At 39.6% G+C, this 15,032-nt stretch overlaps 1 protein-coding gene across 1 annotated transcript; it reads left to right on the top strand.

The window, feature by feature from the left end:
- The first annotated feature begins 792 nt into the window (after positions 1–792).
- On the top strand, positions 793–12,392 carry LOC139708959 (coagulation factor XIII A chain-like). The gene is made up of 9 exons (XM_071620931.1): positions 793–1,152; positions 3,371–3,521; positions 3,868–4,761; positions 5,462–5,534; positions 7,303–7,499; positions 8,951–9,175; positions 9,876–10,030; positions 11,129–11,322; positions 12,248–12,392. The coding sequence occupies exons 1-9, from the start codon at positions 793–795 to the stop codon at positions 12,390–12,392; spliced, it is 2,394 nt and encodes a 797-aa protein (XP_071477032.1).
- The last annotated feature ends 2,640 nt before the right edge of the window (positions 12,393–15,032 follow it).

Below are 15,032 nucleotides of genomic sequence, written 5' to 3'. Positions count from 1 at the left end.
GAGGTTGTTGGGAGAAAACGAAACCAAGCAGCATGTGTAAAGGTCTTCCAATGCTGGTTCGTTTACGCTATTTGTTGGGCAGTTGAAACTTTTCCTCGTGGAAGGAGGCATACTGGAGAAACCTGGTGTCGCAGGCTAAATTTTGGCATGAAGTTTTGGATCGTTTTCAGTCATCGAATGCGTAAAAGGTGCAGATTTTGATATTAAGTATGGTGGCATTCACGACGTGCGTCAGCCACATGCGCGTTGTGACGCTGAACGAATGCTGCAGTGTTGTATTATTCTACGTCGCGAGGAACCGTTTGCGTCTGCGCAAATATATTGGACAGCAAGCGAAATACACGTGGAGAAACACGATTACAGGTCTGCACAGAAATCGATGTAGATACATTCCGACATCAGTCAGTTTGCGATCTGATTTAATCACTACAGAGGATGAGTAGAAAGGGACAGACGATCACTCAAGCCGATATTACCGAGAGCGGACTGTTTTGGGTCATGCTTCTTACCTCATCTTTACTGGGTTGTGCTTGTCACACCAGCAATAATGAAATAAAATAGAAAATATAAATTCTCCAACGATATTTGAAAGCAAGTTAAGGTAATCCTCTGCAAACTCAAATTTGCGTCGTGACTTTGTTCACATGATTGCGGTGATTGCTTAGCAAGCTGATGTGAGCTCACGATTCGTGTATGAATGGGAAGTTTTCTTCTAGTCTGGACTGAACTCAAGCAACTGTTGGTGGAAAGGTCTTCTCCCTTGGACGGTGGCGACCTCGCCAGTTTGATAAGATGGGATCTGGTAGCAGTTCACACGGGTCTGCCTCCAGCCGGCGGAGCGTCGGGAGCAACGAGAGTAGGACGACAAATCCAGTCGCCCCTGTCTCCATTACTGTCACCGTCACCGACGAGACCGGCCTGAGACCGAGTCATGAATGGACCGACAAATACTTCAGCAACCTGCCCGCCAGCGATCCCTACAGCGACGACGATCTCGAGACTGTGCTCGACGATGATATGGACGCTCGTTCCGTGGTAGGGGAAGAAATGGGGGCTTCCCCCGTGATCCCAACAAAGATGCTGCACGCACACATGGCAAAGCCATTCCACTCTAAACTCCAACCATTGCAAATACATGGAGTAGATTTTCACGTGAGTATAATCCACTGTCTTTCCTTTCGAAGAATCATTCGAAGCTAATTTTAAAGGCAGAGTTTCTCCCTTTTGCACAAGTGAACGTATAACAATGTATAATCGGGCTTGAAAGTGTTGGATAGGCGCTTTAAGGATCTATGGCAACAGAGTGTGTACCGCACATGCCACAGGTTAATGATTTATTCATAGACTCTCCACGGTGCATGTCGTGTGCGTTGCGATATGGAATCTGCCATTTGCTGCCTAGCTTGCACGATTTAATTGCATCATATCCATAACATCGTATGTAGATTAACATATTCGTTCGCCCCCCCCCCCCATGAGTACAAGCAGGGAGGTGATCTCCCTGGTACAAGAGAAGAGCTAAGCAATCTGTAGTGAAGAGTCACTTCGGAGCTTCCCCGGATATACTTACATGAATTAAATACATTCGAGATATCGTCATATTATCTTTTTTTTTCTGGTCAGAACATTAATGTTAACACTGCTTTTCAAAGAGGGTTTTGTGTTGCCTTTGTAGGTACCCTCAACAACGTGAGGTACCCATTCTTACTATTGGGCCAAAGGGTACATAGTAGATAATAACGCATCATCCAAGGCTGTAAGCAACTGACATGATGCGCCCTTAGATCCTCCTACACGAAAGTCTGGACTCTTCTCCGCTTTTCCAAGAATGCCCCCTATATCAAGTCTTGAATTGGTATGCTGACTCCACGTCGCGAGAGCAGACATATAGTAGCTACATATTCTTCAATTTAGCCCGTATTCACATTCATACATGTATATAATGCTCTCATCCTTCCCGCCAGTCCCCTCCCCCTCCCCTATACAGACGAATTTTCCAATTTCTTTTGCTGAATCGAGATTTTCCTTACGCTATGACATTGACAGAAAACACGCGGCTCATCAGGAGATGGATAATTATGATAAACACGGTGAAGGGTAGACTTGAGGGTAAGGCAGCGCAAACGATTCTCGCAATCAATTGCTAGTGTGTCTTCTGGCCCTTCTGTATCTATGACAACCGGCTTACGCTTACATCATACATACACGATTTTCCAAATGGCAGACGAAATGAAGAGCTGCACATAACATTAACTTGCTTTCATCCGAGTCAAGGGCAGGTGCAGTATGAAATCGAACGTCGAAGCAAATCACCATCCATGAATTAGATTTCACTGAGTTACGAATGACTGATAAATGGGAACGGATATAATGTTTGATGCGTGGTGTAACAGCTTTATGCACTCATAGGGCTGCTTGTTGACTTTTTTCCCGGTCCCTGACTTTCTCTTCTAGTAAACTATAGGTATGTTTTAAAGACCCGAAGAAGGTGGAAAAACTGGCCCTTGTGAATGTTAACTGTAAACCTCGATGATGATGCGCATTGCATCTTTCATGAGCTTAACTTTGAATTAATGAGAAAATAGAATGTAATATTCAAAGGAATTGCTGCCAGAGTGAATAGGTTTGTGAGCCAACATTTGAAATTGTCGACAGCTGTATAATTGCAAACAATAAGCAGGAATTTTAGGAGAGAACCAGCATAGGGACGAGTGTTGTGGTAAATATTTTAAATCAGTGTCTTCTTGAAATAAAGGTGTTAACTTCGGAGGCACTGAAGAACAGATGCGATTCTTGAGCAGTAGTGTGGATAGATACAAATCAGTGATATCATTTCGAGAGACGGACTCGACTTAAAGGTACACGGACCCAGCATCCGAAAGAGGGCGCTGTTGAACGGCATGACGATTACCGCCATCTTCATTACGACGATCGACGATGTAAAGCTAGCTATCTGCCGCGGTTATCTGTCAATCAAAGTAGATAAAGTGTTTTCACGCAAGTTTCCACGAATATCTTGCAAGAAAACTTTATCTTTGAAGGATCCGTAAGTAGTAGGCGGAACCAGTCAGGAACAATGGCCGAATAAAGAGCCGAGCTGAGATTCGCATTATTTCGAACATTTTCTACATTACTCATAACAATCGGGTTTATACGGATTTCTGGAACATGGTAGACGCAAAAGCGTGGATCCATGCAACAGCGCCATATGGAATCCTGGGCCTGTGTCCTTTTAACTTTAATTGATAGTTCTCTCTTTGATCGGAAGTGTTCATTTTAAATGTTTAATGTTAAAAACGATTAAAGACACAAAGTAAAACGATTCAACAGCACGTCGAGTTTTCATTGGCTAATATTTATTCATGAACAGCTGGACACTAACCAGCCTGAGCATCACACGGAAAGCTACGAGAACCAGAACCTGGTGATCAGACGAGCGCAGGATTTCAAACTTACCGTACGGACGAGCAGGAAATACGTTCCAGAGCGAGAAACGTTGTACATGCGATTTGCCGCCATGTGTGAGTGTAGTTGTTGAAGTGAATGAAATGGATTCCGTTTAATAACCATAGGTCAAAACAAATATTGAGCAGTTCGTTATGTATAATTATTGATGCGTACGTTTGGTTGTCATTAGTTTGTTTATACATCTGTGTAAGTTGATTTGTTAAATAGAATAGACATGATTCCCGCTCACATGACATCGCCCTTTAGTTGAACACATAGGTTGGTTCGTGAGTAAAGTGTTTATAACGACAATCAAAACGTGTTTGTTGTCTGGTGTATGGTCGTTTATCGTTTTTGTCATTATATTATTTTTAAAAAATGCGCAAATGTTCTTAATCATTCTCGTTTTTGAAATCTCAGCAAAACACCCTCGACAGTCAAACGGGACTCTTATTCTGCTACCGATCCATGACAGTGATCAATCCAACGGCTGGTCCATCACGCTAGAATCGTCGGATGACGGCAGTGTTCGAGTCATCGTCTGCACAGCAGTGACTTCAATCATAGGACCATTCAGTCTAACAGTCGTCATCAAGAACAACCGCACTGGACTCCAGAGAGAGTTCAAGGAAGCGGAGCCAATCTATCTCCTCTTTAATCCCTGGTGCAGAAGGGATCCAGTGTACATGGAAAACGAGGAGGAGAGACGGGAGTATGTGCTGGAAGACCAAGGGGAGATTTGGAAGGGGAACTACCGATGCCCGCTCTCTCAGAAGTGGAATTTTGGACATTTGGACAAGGACGTGGTCGACACGGTATTCGGGCTTCTTCACGACTACGTGCGAGTCGATGATCGAGGGAATCCCGTGAAGGTCGCGCGAATCCTGCCGGCTGTGCTAAATGCAGCGGGTCGCCTGCCCGGCGGCGTCCTCGCGGGCAGCTGGGACAGCAAGTACGCCGGCGGGATGGCGCCGACGCAGTGGCAAGGAAGCGTCAAGATTCTGGAGGAGTATCGGAGAACGAAGCAACCGGTCAAGTTCGGCCAGTGCTGGGTGTTCGCCGGACTCTTCACCACCGTGTTTCGATGCATGGGGATCCCCGCACGCTGCATCACGAATTATTCCTCCGCCCACGACTCCGACGACTCCATGGTGATCGACAAGTTCGTGGACGACAACGGGGTGGACATTCGGGGCGGGGATTCGGTGTGGCTCTACCACGTGTGGAACGAGGCGTGGATGACTCGCCCAGATCTGGACCCCGGGTTCGATGGGTGGCAGGCCGTAGACGTGACTCCTCAAGATACCAGCGAAGGTCTGTTTTTTGTTCCTTGAATTTATGAAAAAAACAAACAAAAACAAAAACAAATCAGCTTTGTTCAGTTGATCAAACTCTGTATGTGCTGGTGTAATTTTGGAGCTTGCAAATGTTGCTTGAACTGTCTTAATGATTAATTCTTCCACTATTCGTGAACATGAATGGGAAATCTAATTCTCAGAAAACCGTATGGACCAGAAATCATTGATTGACTCCCACTCCTCCCCGAAAAAGAGAAGTCTGATTCTAAGAAAACCGAGCTGTTCAAGTATAGTTTTTCGTTTATGGAGAGGGGAACAATTCAATTATTACTATTGTGGAGATCTTTTGAAGGCACCTATTTATTCTTTAAGCATTTAGATTTCGTTACCAGCCTTCCCAAGGCTAAATGCAATACCCTTCTTCACAAAGATTAATATGCAGAAGATAACATGACAAACTAGGGCACAAGATGACCATGACATAAGCATGTAGAATAGAGGACAAAGAATACAGCAGAAGTGGAGGTCTCTCATAGAGGAAATTATAACGAGACATTAAGACTTAATTCAGTCTTGGAGTTTAACTCTTTCAGTGCCATACGAAGTCTTTTTCACACAGGATCCATGTGGCTTTTTGATAAGAAAGCCCATGTTGAGTAAACGAGTGAGATTTGAGAGTGGATGTCTATCCACTTTTTCGATCCTTTCCACACAAGGCATATATCAGTGCGGTCCGGCTCCAGTAGCAGCAATCAAACGGGGATCTGTCAACCAAGGCCATGAAACAAGGTATCGGTTTTTTGTTACCACTGATGTCTTCCTTGATATTTCCATCTTGCTGTTCCTCTAGTTGAAATCTTTGTTTCACTCCAGATAAACTATTAGAAACTGTTTTTTTTTTTGCTTTGTCCTTTTTTTTTCTCTTCTGTAAAATTATGAAGTAGATTTTGATACTCATGCTTTCCACAAAATATCTCGTTTTAACGTGAAAAGCTTGATTAGATGTTTCGTGTAGGCATAATGTATAATGCTTACAGGAGTGAAAACAACACGTAACACTATTGCATGCCGACCACTAAGAAGTGGCAAAGATACGCCGTAACTTTTTCCTCGGCCATGTCTTTATCAAAAGTTGATTTTTTTTTTTTCAAGGTTATGTATATTATCCATGTATGCCGCTACCCAGTCAGCCTGCCAGTGGCGTATCTAGGGAAAACGGCGCCAGGGGCAAGCGCGAAAATTGCGCCCCTAATTTCTGAAAAAGTGTTCAACCCAAACCCCATCCCAGTAGGGACTTTAAAAAAAGTCCACATGATATGCTTTTTCAAGCACTTAAAAGGGGTCCTTTTGAGGGTGATTTAAATGTAATAAATTTTGATAAATTTTGGCGAGCGAGCGCAGCGAGCGAGCCGAAAATTTTTGCATTTCAGCTTACAAAACATGAAATTCTTGTCAATTTTTGCTTGTTAAATCTTACAATTCTAATCAAGATATAGTAACGGCCTTATAGATAACGATTTATACCAACAAACTGAGAACTTGAAAAAATACTGTAAATTAATATGCGCGAGTGAGTCGAAATTTGTATATTTCCGCGTCATTATCACGTTTTGTTCTTATCTCTTTCTTTTTTTTTGATAAATTTTGGCGAGCGCAGAGAGAGAGCCGAAAATTGTTTGCATTTCAGCTTACAAAACATGGAATTCTTTTCATTTTTTGCTTGTTAAATCTTACAATTCTAATCAAGATATAGTAATGGTCTTATAGATAACGATCTATACCAACAAACTGAGAACTTGAAAAAATACTGTAAATTAGTAAATTAGTACGATACGATTTATAGCAATAAACTGAGGACTTGAAAAAATACTCTAAATTAGTACGCGCGAGTGAGCCGAAATTTGTATATTTCCGCGTCATCATCACGTTTTTCTTCCTATCTTTATATATATATATATATATATATATATATATATATATATTGGCGAGCGAGCGCAGCGAGCGAGCCGAAAATTTTGTATTTCAGCTTACAAAGCATGGAATTCTTGTCATTTTTTGCTTATTAAATCCTACAATTCTAATTAACATAACACCTGTAGTGACGGCCTTGTAGATAACGATTTAAACCAATGAACTGATTACTTGAAGAAATACTCCAAATTAGTACGCGCGAGTGAGCAGAAATTTTTGTATTTCCGCGTCATCATTACGTTTTGTTCTTATCTTGTTTGATTTGCTTTTTCGCTGCCCCCCTACCCCCCCCCCCCCCCCCCCCCGTTCGGGAGAGATTTTTTTTCTTTTCCTTTTTTTTTCTTCTTCTTTGTTTTTTTTTTCTCGTGTTTTCGTTTTTTGCTCCCCCAAGGAGTGGCGCCCGGGGCACGTGCCCCCCTTGCCCCCCCCCCCCCGCCTAGATACGCCACTGCGTCGCTACCAGAAGCTAGGTCCCTTGGGATGCTACAGGATGTTTATCGCTTTAGTTAACTTACTAGTAAGCCTCCATAATTGATGTAATTACGTTTTGTCTTTCATATGTTTTCTTTGCCATTGCAATGATCAGGTTCATGTTTGCAGAGCTAAATGCCGACCGTGTGACGTGGATGGTCAAGCCAGATAAACACCACCGGAACAATCCCGAATCAGCCGGCTACGAACTGGTCGACGTCGAGAAGAATGCCGTCGGGAAGTTGTTGTGTACCAAGGCCGTTGGGTCTGACGAGTTTCAAGATGTAACCATGGATTATAAATACTCTGCAGGTTTGACTCTCTCTTTTTTTTTTTTTGAACACACATTGAACAACCCAGGCACATGATAATTTTAGAAGTTTTGTGGTATATATTTACGTAAGTATAATATGTGACAAGGTTTTCTTTTGATCGTTCGGGGTATCGTTATGATTATCGGGGATCGTTCGGGGCAACGTATATCTAACGACTTTTCAATTCACTTGCGCTTTATTTCCGTACAACAAAAGGTTGATGCAAAATCAAGGCATTCAATAAATCATATTGTTAACAATTTTGTACGAAATACAATCCTCAAAGTTTTAAGTAATACAACTTGAAATAGACGAAGGAATAGAAACAATGCATGCTTTCCGACGGGGATAAAATGAAAAGATATTATATATAACGATGGAAAAGAGTGAATAATCTATTGCTAAGCGGCGCTTGTAATACTCAGATCACTCGAAAATCAATTTGCTAACATCATCGAAATTCATGTATGTATAGATTAAGCATTTTGCATGATATCCATAATGTCCTGTATGGAATTTACATTCTTTCAATATCATCTTTAGCAAAAACCTAGCGGCGAATTTAGCTTTTGTTTTCAAGCACTTGGTGACTTCTTCGTCGAGTGACCAATGGTGGATCTCCACGCGTCGTCCATTGTAGATGGCGGTGTCCTTTGCCGTTCCTCAACTGGTACTAGGGATTATGTACAATGTAAATAAACTAGATGTTGTCCTCGTTTCGTGACGGAATCAGACCCACGATTTGCTTGAGTGCCACGCCCAAAATGATGATATAAAAAATGACAAAAATGCCGATAGAAATCTGGTGATTTTGTGAATATCTTGTTTGAAGATAATGTGGTGGTTTAACAAGCAAAGTCATTATGTTTACAAATAATGGTTAGAATGATTGAATGAACTAATCAGCACACAAGATTAAACAGTTGAATGCAGTTCATGAAAACTTGCATGCCCATTTGTCTGGAGCACCTGTAGTCAGTAATAACTAAAATTACGATCACGAATAAAAGGTTTTTCAAGCATTCAAAAAAAAAAGAGAGGAGAAAACAGTTCTTTTACCTCTGGTAAGTACCAGATAAACGTACTTTATAACGTATCATTGTGTCAACACGTTTGGATCCAAATTACCAAAGACGAGTTCTTCATATTCCAGATATTTAATTTCAAAGTTTGGATCATCACTTTGTTTCAACCACAAGCGTCCCTCAGACTTGACAGATCTGACTGTGATATCATAATACAACTTTGTTGGTACACAAAGTTATGTTTATACGCTAAACGGTAAACAGCACCATCGACCTTAGATGATCAATTAAAAAGATGACGTCACAAATGCAATTTCTCATAAGCTTTGGACAATATTATGCAAGTGTTTTGCTTCGCAGTGGGCGTAGGAACTAATCCACCTCTCATCATTCTATAGCTTGCTCTGCCCTTCTCTCATTGCAGGGTCAGGCGAGGAGAAGGCAACAGTGGAGATGGTGCTAGCTAAAGGTATGCGACGGGGGTTCTACAACGTGGAATGCCCTGATCACGACGTGGCAATATATCTCAACGACTTGAACGACGCCTACATAGGGGACTCCTTTGAGCTGAAAGCGCGGATTTCAAATCTGTCCGATGAGACAAGGACAGCCACTCTGATAGTCAGCCTACAGAGCACCCTCTACACTGGTAAGATATAGAGTCCAGGGCGTCGATACGCCTCCTATATATCCTACCCCCCCCCCTCCTCCCCCCCCCCCCCCCCCCCACACACACACACACACACCGGCTCGGTCTATATCCATAGACCAAGTATCAGTTCAATTCAGCTCAATTTAAACTTGTATTTTCACTTCTTTCAACAGAATGTAAAAAAAAGAGAACCAACGTAAATTTGACATGCGTTTTAAATGATAATACACAGGTAACAAGGAATGTTCATGTCTGTAGTCATTACAAAATGAGGCATTACTTATGCAAACATATTTAGACATTGTGTGAAAAAAAGAAATAGAGGTACTCACTCAAAAGACAGTACACAATGTTGCCGCACATCCGGAACAGAAGGTGACAGATATTGCGATATAGGCATTTGTTTCCCTTTGATATTCATTTTTCTTATTTTTTGACTAAAAAAAAAGTCCCAATATCTCTCCAAAAGTGTGTATTAGGGTCCTGTTTCATAAAACTTTGACAACTGCCACAGTGCTATGACAGATTTGCTCTCAGCCAATCAGATGCAAGGATAGCATTAACTTATAAATAACAACTATCGTAACTTGTTGTTGATAACAAGTTTTATGAAACGTGGTCCTGATCGTTGACTTTCAATGCTTCAAAAAGTGTATGTATGCTAATGTGCTAGGTCTTTTTATGCAATGTGCTCCAGGAATTATTCGGCAGGAGATCAAGAAGAAAAAGATGGTGATAAGATTGGAAGCACGTGACCTTCAAGATCACGTGCTACCTGTGCTCGTTGACGAATACGTGGACAAGATCGAAGAACAAGGTCTTCTCACCGTCTTCGTACTATTGACCATCAAGGCAAGTGAAATTCATCACTACGTTTATCATACATACATATCAATCATTAAGTGTAAATAATTATACGTATATATATATATATATATATATATATATTCATATATGGATATATGTGTGTGTGTTTGCACGTTGTACAAACATGTCTTTATCCAAGATTGATCAATTTCATGATGATCTCAAATAATTATGTAACAAAAATTTGAGACATTCACATGAAACTGTCTTGCTTTATATTAGACAGTCACTAATTACATACCGTTCAAAATTCAAAGTTCAAATATATTTTCCTTTCCATCAGTAAACAGAGATAGTTATATACAGTGTGTAAGCAGAAAATATTTGTAATAACTGCACAAACGTAAACTAACAAAGTACATGTGATAATGAGAAACAAAATGAAGGAAACATAATTACATTTTTTCTAAATATTTACATGATATGCATAGTACAAATTAATTTTATGAATCATACGCAATGATGTCCACTTTAAAATCAACTTAATCATAAAGTCAGATATCATGGCGGGATATCTCATTAACTGTGTTTCCGTATTTGCAAGAGCTGTAACTGGTTTAGGGTGGGGATAATGTGCAATGTGTGAAATAATTTGGGGGCTATGATATTGATGTGGTCTGTATGAATATTCTTTAATAAAATCTGTTTTGAAACTTGTAGTTATCAATATATATTGTTTGAAGTAGTATATTCTTTTTATCTTTTCATGTGTATAAATTATTTTCTCTTGTTCAATGTTCACGATTAACGATGATATTTTGTGTTTTGATTTAACGTTTAGTTCCTTTTAACATTGTGACTGAATATCCATTATAATTTGGGGTTTTTTTTAAATATATGGTGTTTAGATGTGTTCATAGTGAATGTGTCACAAAATCAAATCTCCATACCATGTTTTTTTAACATAATTTGGACAAATAAAGAAAATTAATGAAATGAAGACAATATCACTACTGTGAACAAAAAAACAACAACCTTATTTCAATTTCGCAAGAGAATGATGACAACAAGACTGGCAGGACTTTCTACTTTCTGGCATAAAGATACTAAATCAACCTTTATTTGTTTTCCCCATTACACCAGGAAACGGACAAAACAATATCAAAGCGTGAGGACATCAGACTCCAGATTCCTAGGCTGGAGGTCAACTCAGAGGTGACCGGGTCAGAGGTCATATTGGCAGTCGAGTTCACCAACCCTCTAGAGAAAGTGCTGACGAACTGCAGTTTTGAGGTCGAGGGGTCAAACCTTGTCAAGCCGTTCTCGGTGAAACAAGAGTGAGTAAATTTGAGCATGGACCCCACCATAGTCAGCCTTTTGTGTTAGCAGCAAGTGTGAATTATTTTGAAATCAATCATACATGAAATCACAGTCTGCCATCATATCGCTGTCTTGATACGTGTGCTAAGAATGGTAAACAGTCGGCAAAAATACTGTGGCAGACGACTGCCCTCTTTAGTTCACTTCAAAGAAATATGTATGATGTGTATGATGCGTTTTATCTTTAACTCGTTCTCTATCTCTCTCTATATATATATAAAATTATATTATCATCGTCTTTATCTTCTGCCTACCTATCTATCACTATATTTGCTGTCTGTTTATCCATTTTTATATCGATATGTTGATGTATTCAACTATTCATATATTTATCTATAATACCTATCTATATACATTGTAGGCCCTACCTATCTATCTATCTATCTACCTATCTATCTATCATTCTATCTGACAATCTACCTATACAAGCTTTTCAGTAGGTACCCTCGGCCGACAATTTTTAGTTGTCTCTACATTGACATTGTCACTTTCTTTCATTTGTTTCTCCCCCCCCCCCCGCCCCCCCCCCCCCCACACACACACAGAGACTACTAGTATAGTCATGCACCTTTATGTCGTATCCTTTAGGTTTGTGTATTTAGTTACATAAAGATCGGTAATCTCTACTTATAAATTGTCTTGCCTACTTTGCAACTGTATCATCATGAGTTATTCATTGGAGTTTTGTTTTAAATTTCGATATTTTCAGTCTGTGTCATATTCATGAAAATTCAAGTGTATAATTGTGTGAATTTAATTTGAAATTGAACTGAATTTAGATATTCACATAACGATCTCTATATACCTGTATCATTATATTTCCATCTATGTATACCACTCTAACACATTTTCTATACTCTCTCTCGATCTTGGTACCGAAAGGGACATCCCTGCTAAAGGCTCAATCTGCCGGAACATTTCCTTCAAGTCCAGGAACACGGGCTTGAAGTACATCCTCGTAGGCTTCCATTGCAGTCAACTCAAGGATGTCTCTGGGTCCGTCCTCATTCAAGTCAGGTCCCTCTAGCACACAGTCACATGATGAAGACAGCGGGCAGCCAACACAAGACGACTGTAACATTGTACAGTGTGGAGGAATCCGGGGTAGAACTTGAACTCGTTGCTACTGGAGTAAAATCCATGCAAACAAAATGTAGGAAAATAATCCTTATCATCATCGTCCGCATCGCGGTTGAAAAATCAATCCCGCCTGATCTTCTTTCTTTGTTTAAACATCGCGAAGGACCGCCCTGAGAGGTGTGTGTGTGAACGAAACGCAAAGATAAACTTGAGGTTTTAATCGCACAATGCAACGCGCCACGGTATGTCCGGAAAATCGGATGCCTGGGGTAACGTTTTGGAAACTGTTTTTCCTTTAGAGAAACTTCGCGATATTCATGATATTTGTCCAGCATAGCCTGTATGAACAAATATGGCAAATACAAAAACTGTAATTTGTGTGTGTGAATGCGGTTTACTTCGTGTAGGTCCTATGTAGTGATATCAAGAACACGAGACAAGAAGTTATTGTTTGTTTGTTTTTTATTGTTAGATTTTATTGTTTGTTTGTTTGTTTGTTCTAAAATGTATAAAATAAGTAATTATAGATGCTTCTGTCACAAAAAATTGAAACAAACACTAAATCAAGGTGTCTAGCATGTGATTTTAATCTGAACACGATTATCATTAATGTACAAATTTTAAAGCACGTCTAAGAATAACGAGAGCCATGAATACCGATTTTTTTGAATTTTACATCAATTTTTATACTTTAATTGAGAACGTTTTCCAATGTCTTGCTTTATTAGTTTCTTTCATGTCGCAGTTCAGAAATCTATGCCTAGTAGGGTTATTTAATTGCCTCGACCAAAAATAAAGATATTGTGCAGAACATCTGAGTGACTATTTGAATTTGAGAAATAATGTTAATTTCAATGCAACTTGATTTCATATTTCAAGACAATGTCAATAGTATTGTTGAATATAAGCTGGTGTCACGAAAAGTAAATAATGTCACTCATTCCCGTTACAGTTTTTATGTCAGTCTAGCAAAATCGGTGGTGAAGAACCCGTTAGAAACCATTATTGATTCCTATAATACTAGTTAATCCTTATCCCATGAAATGAAAACATATCAATTAATTACAAGTAGAAATCAAAAATCTGCTGGCCTTGTAAAACGGTCGTGTAATAGAATTACACACTCCGCACACACACATGCACACAGTGATAATGTATAAAGCTATATTACTGAACAAACATGCATGTGAAAAGGAAAAGAGTTTGTAACATATAGAGGGCTTATCCAGGTGTAGGCCTAGAGTTATGAAGATAAGAGTGGCCGAGTCAGGATTCAACATGATGATAATACTAGTAACAGACAGGGAAGTGGAGCTACACAGTTGGAAGATAGAATCTAGGAGTACCAGATGAAAATGACTCTGTCCTTTTACAATCCGTCCATGACAGGTTTAGTAAGTGAATAGATATTTGTTACCCTTTCTCTCCCTATCTCTTTCTCTCTTTCTTTTCAATTCATCTTCTTTTCTCTATTTTCTTATCCCATGAATGTTAACCTGAATGAATTAACTCATATATTGTTTCTGGTTGTATTGCCATTTAAATTGTCTGATTTACGTGTGCCTTAGTAATTTGATGACATGAGAGAAATAAAAGTCTCCCTTACAATCACATATGTGTGTGTGTACGTCATAGATTCATAATCATGCAGTCTGCCCCTTTCCCCCGAAAAGAAAAGAAGTGTTGAGACGCAGGAGTTGGTTGGAACAGAAGTGCTGAAGTTTTATTCGCCATGTTATTACGTGTCTGGTGTGCAAACCAAAGGCAATAATTCTGTAGTTCCGAGAGTAATGACAAAATTGAACTTTGATTTATTTCGAAGTTAAACCCACAATTTACACACGATTAAAATCCAAAAGGTAGATAGCAATAAAGATGTCGTGGATTTGACATACCAGAGATCAGCTTCTGTAAGTTAAGCAAAAGACCTGATGTTCCATTTAGGCTTTGGAATGACACATCTCCTCTTATCAAGTTAACGGATTGGATGAAAGAAGACAATTATACGACGGAACACAACGTGCCAAATCAGACAAACTAAGACACTCATACGAATGTGTTTCTCGACAAAGGTAATTAATAGCGCAGAATTGGTGAAAAAAGGTGATGTCATGACAACAAACTATTTTAAAGTTGACAATTATCCCTGCTTGTTTGTTTTCAATGATTTCATTTAAAACCAAACAAAGAGGGAAGCAACAGAAAAATATACTTAACATGATTATCTACAATACTCACCCAAATACTTATTAGAAAATCGGATGGTAACCCCATTGAAGCTGTGTCAATGCTTGCAACAGGCGAACTTTTGGTGATCATTTTTTTAACCATTTTAACCTCCACGAAAGTCTGATGAAAATTAATGGAGGCTATGAAAAAGTATCTGGTAACGGTGTATGTCATCAAGCCCTGTCAAAGTGCACGGTTATAAAAATATTGTTTGTGGGAATGAGTATACTATGCAACATGACGCACTACTTAAATCAATCTAGCTTTCATGTCAAAAGTTGTATACCACAGAAGCGCCACGAACACACGTCGCCAGATGAATAAAGATTTGAGAATATCGTCTACCCTATCTGGACAC

This window comes from Diadema antillarum, unplaced genomic scaffold, assembly GCF_040938485.1.
Source record: "Diadema antillarum isolate AM-2024a unplaced genomic scaffold, OU_Dant_1.0 scf00000037, whole genome shotgun sequence".
Taxonomy (NCBI): Eukaryota; Metazoa; Echinodermata; class Echinoidea; order Diadematoida; family Diadematidae; genus Diadema; species Diadema antillarum.
This window is presented reverse-complemented; position numbering and strand designations above follow the sequence as displayed.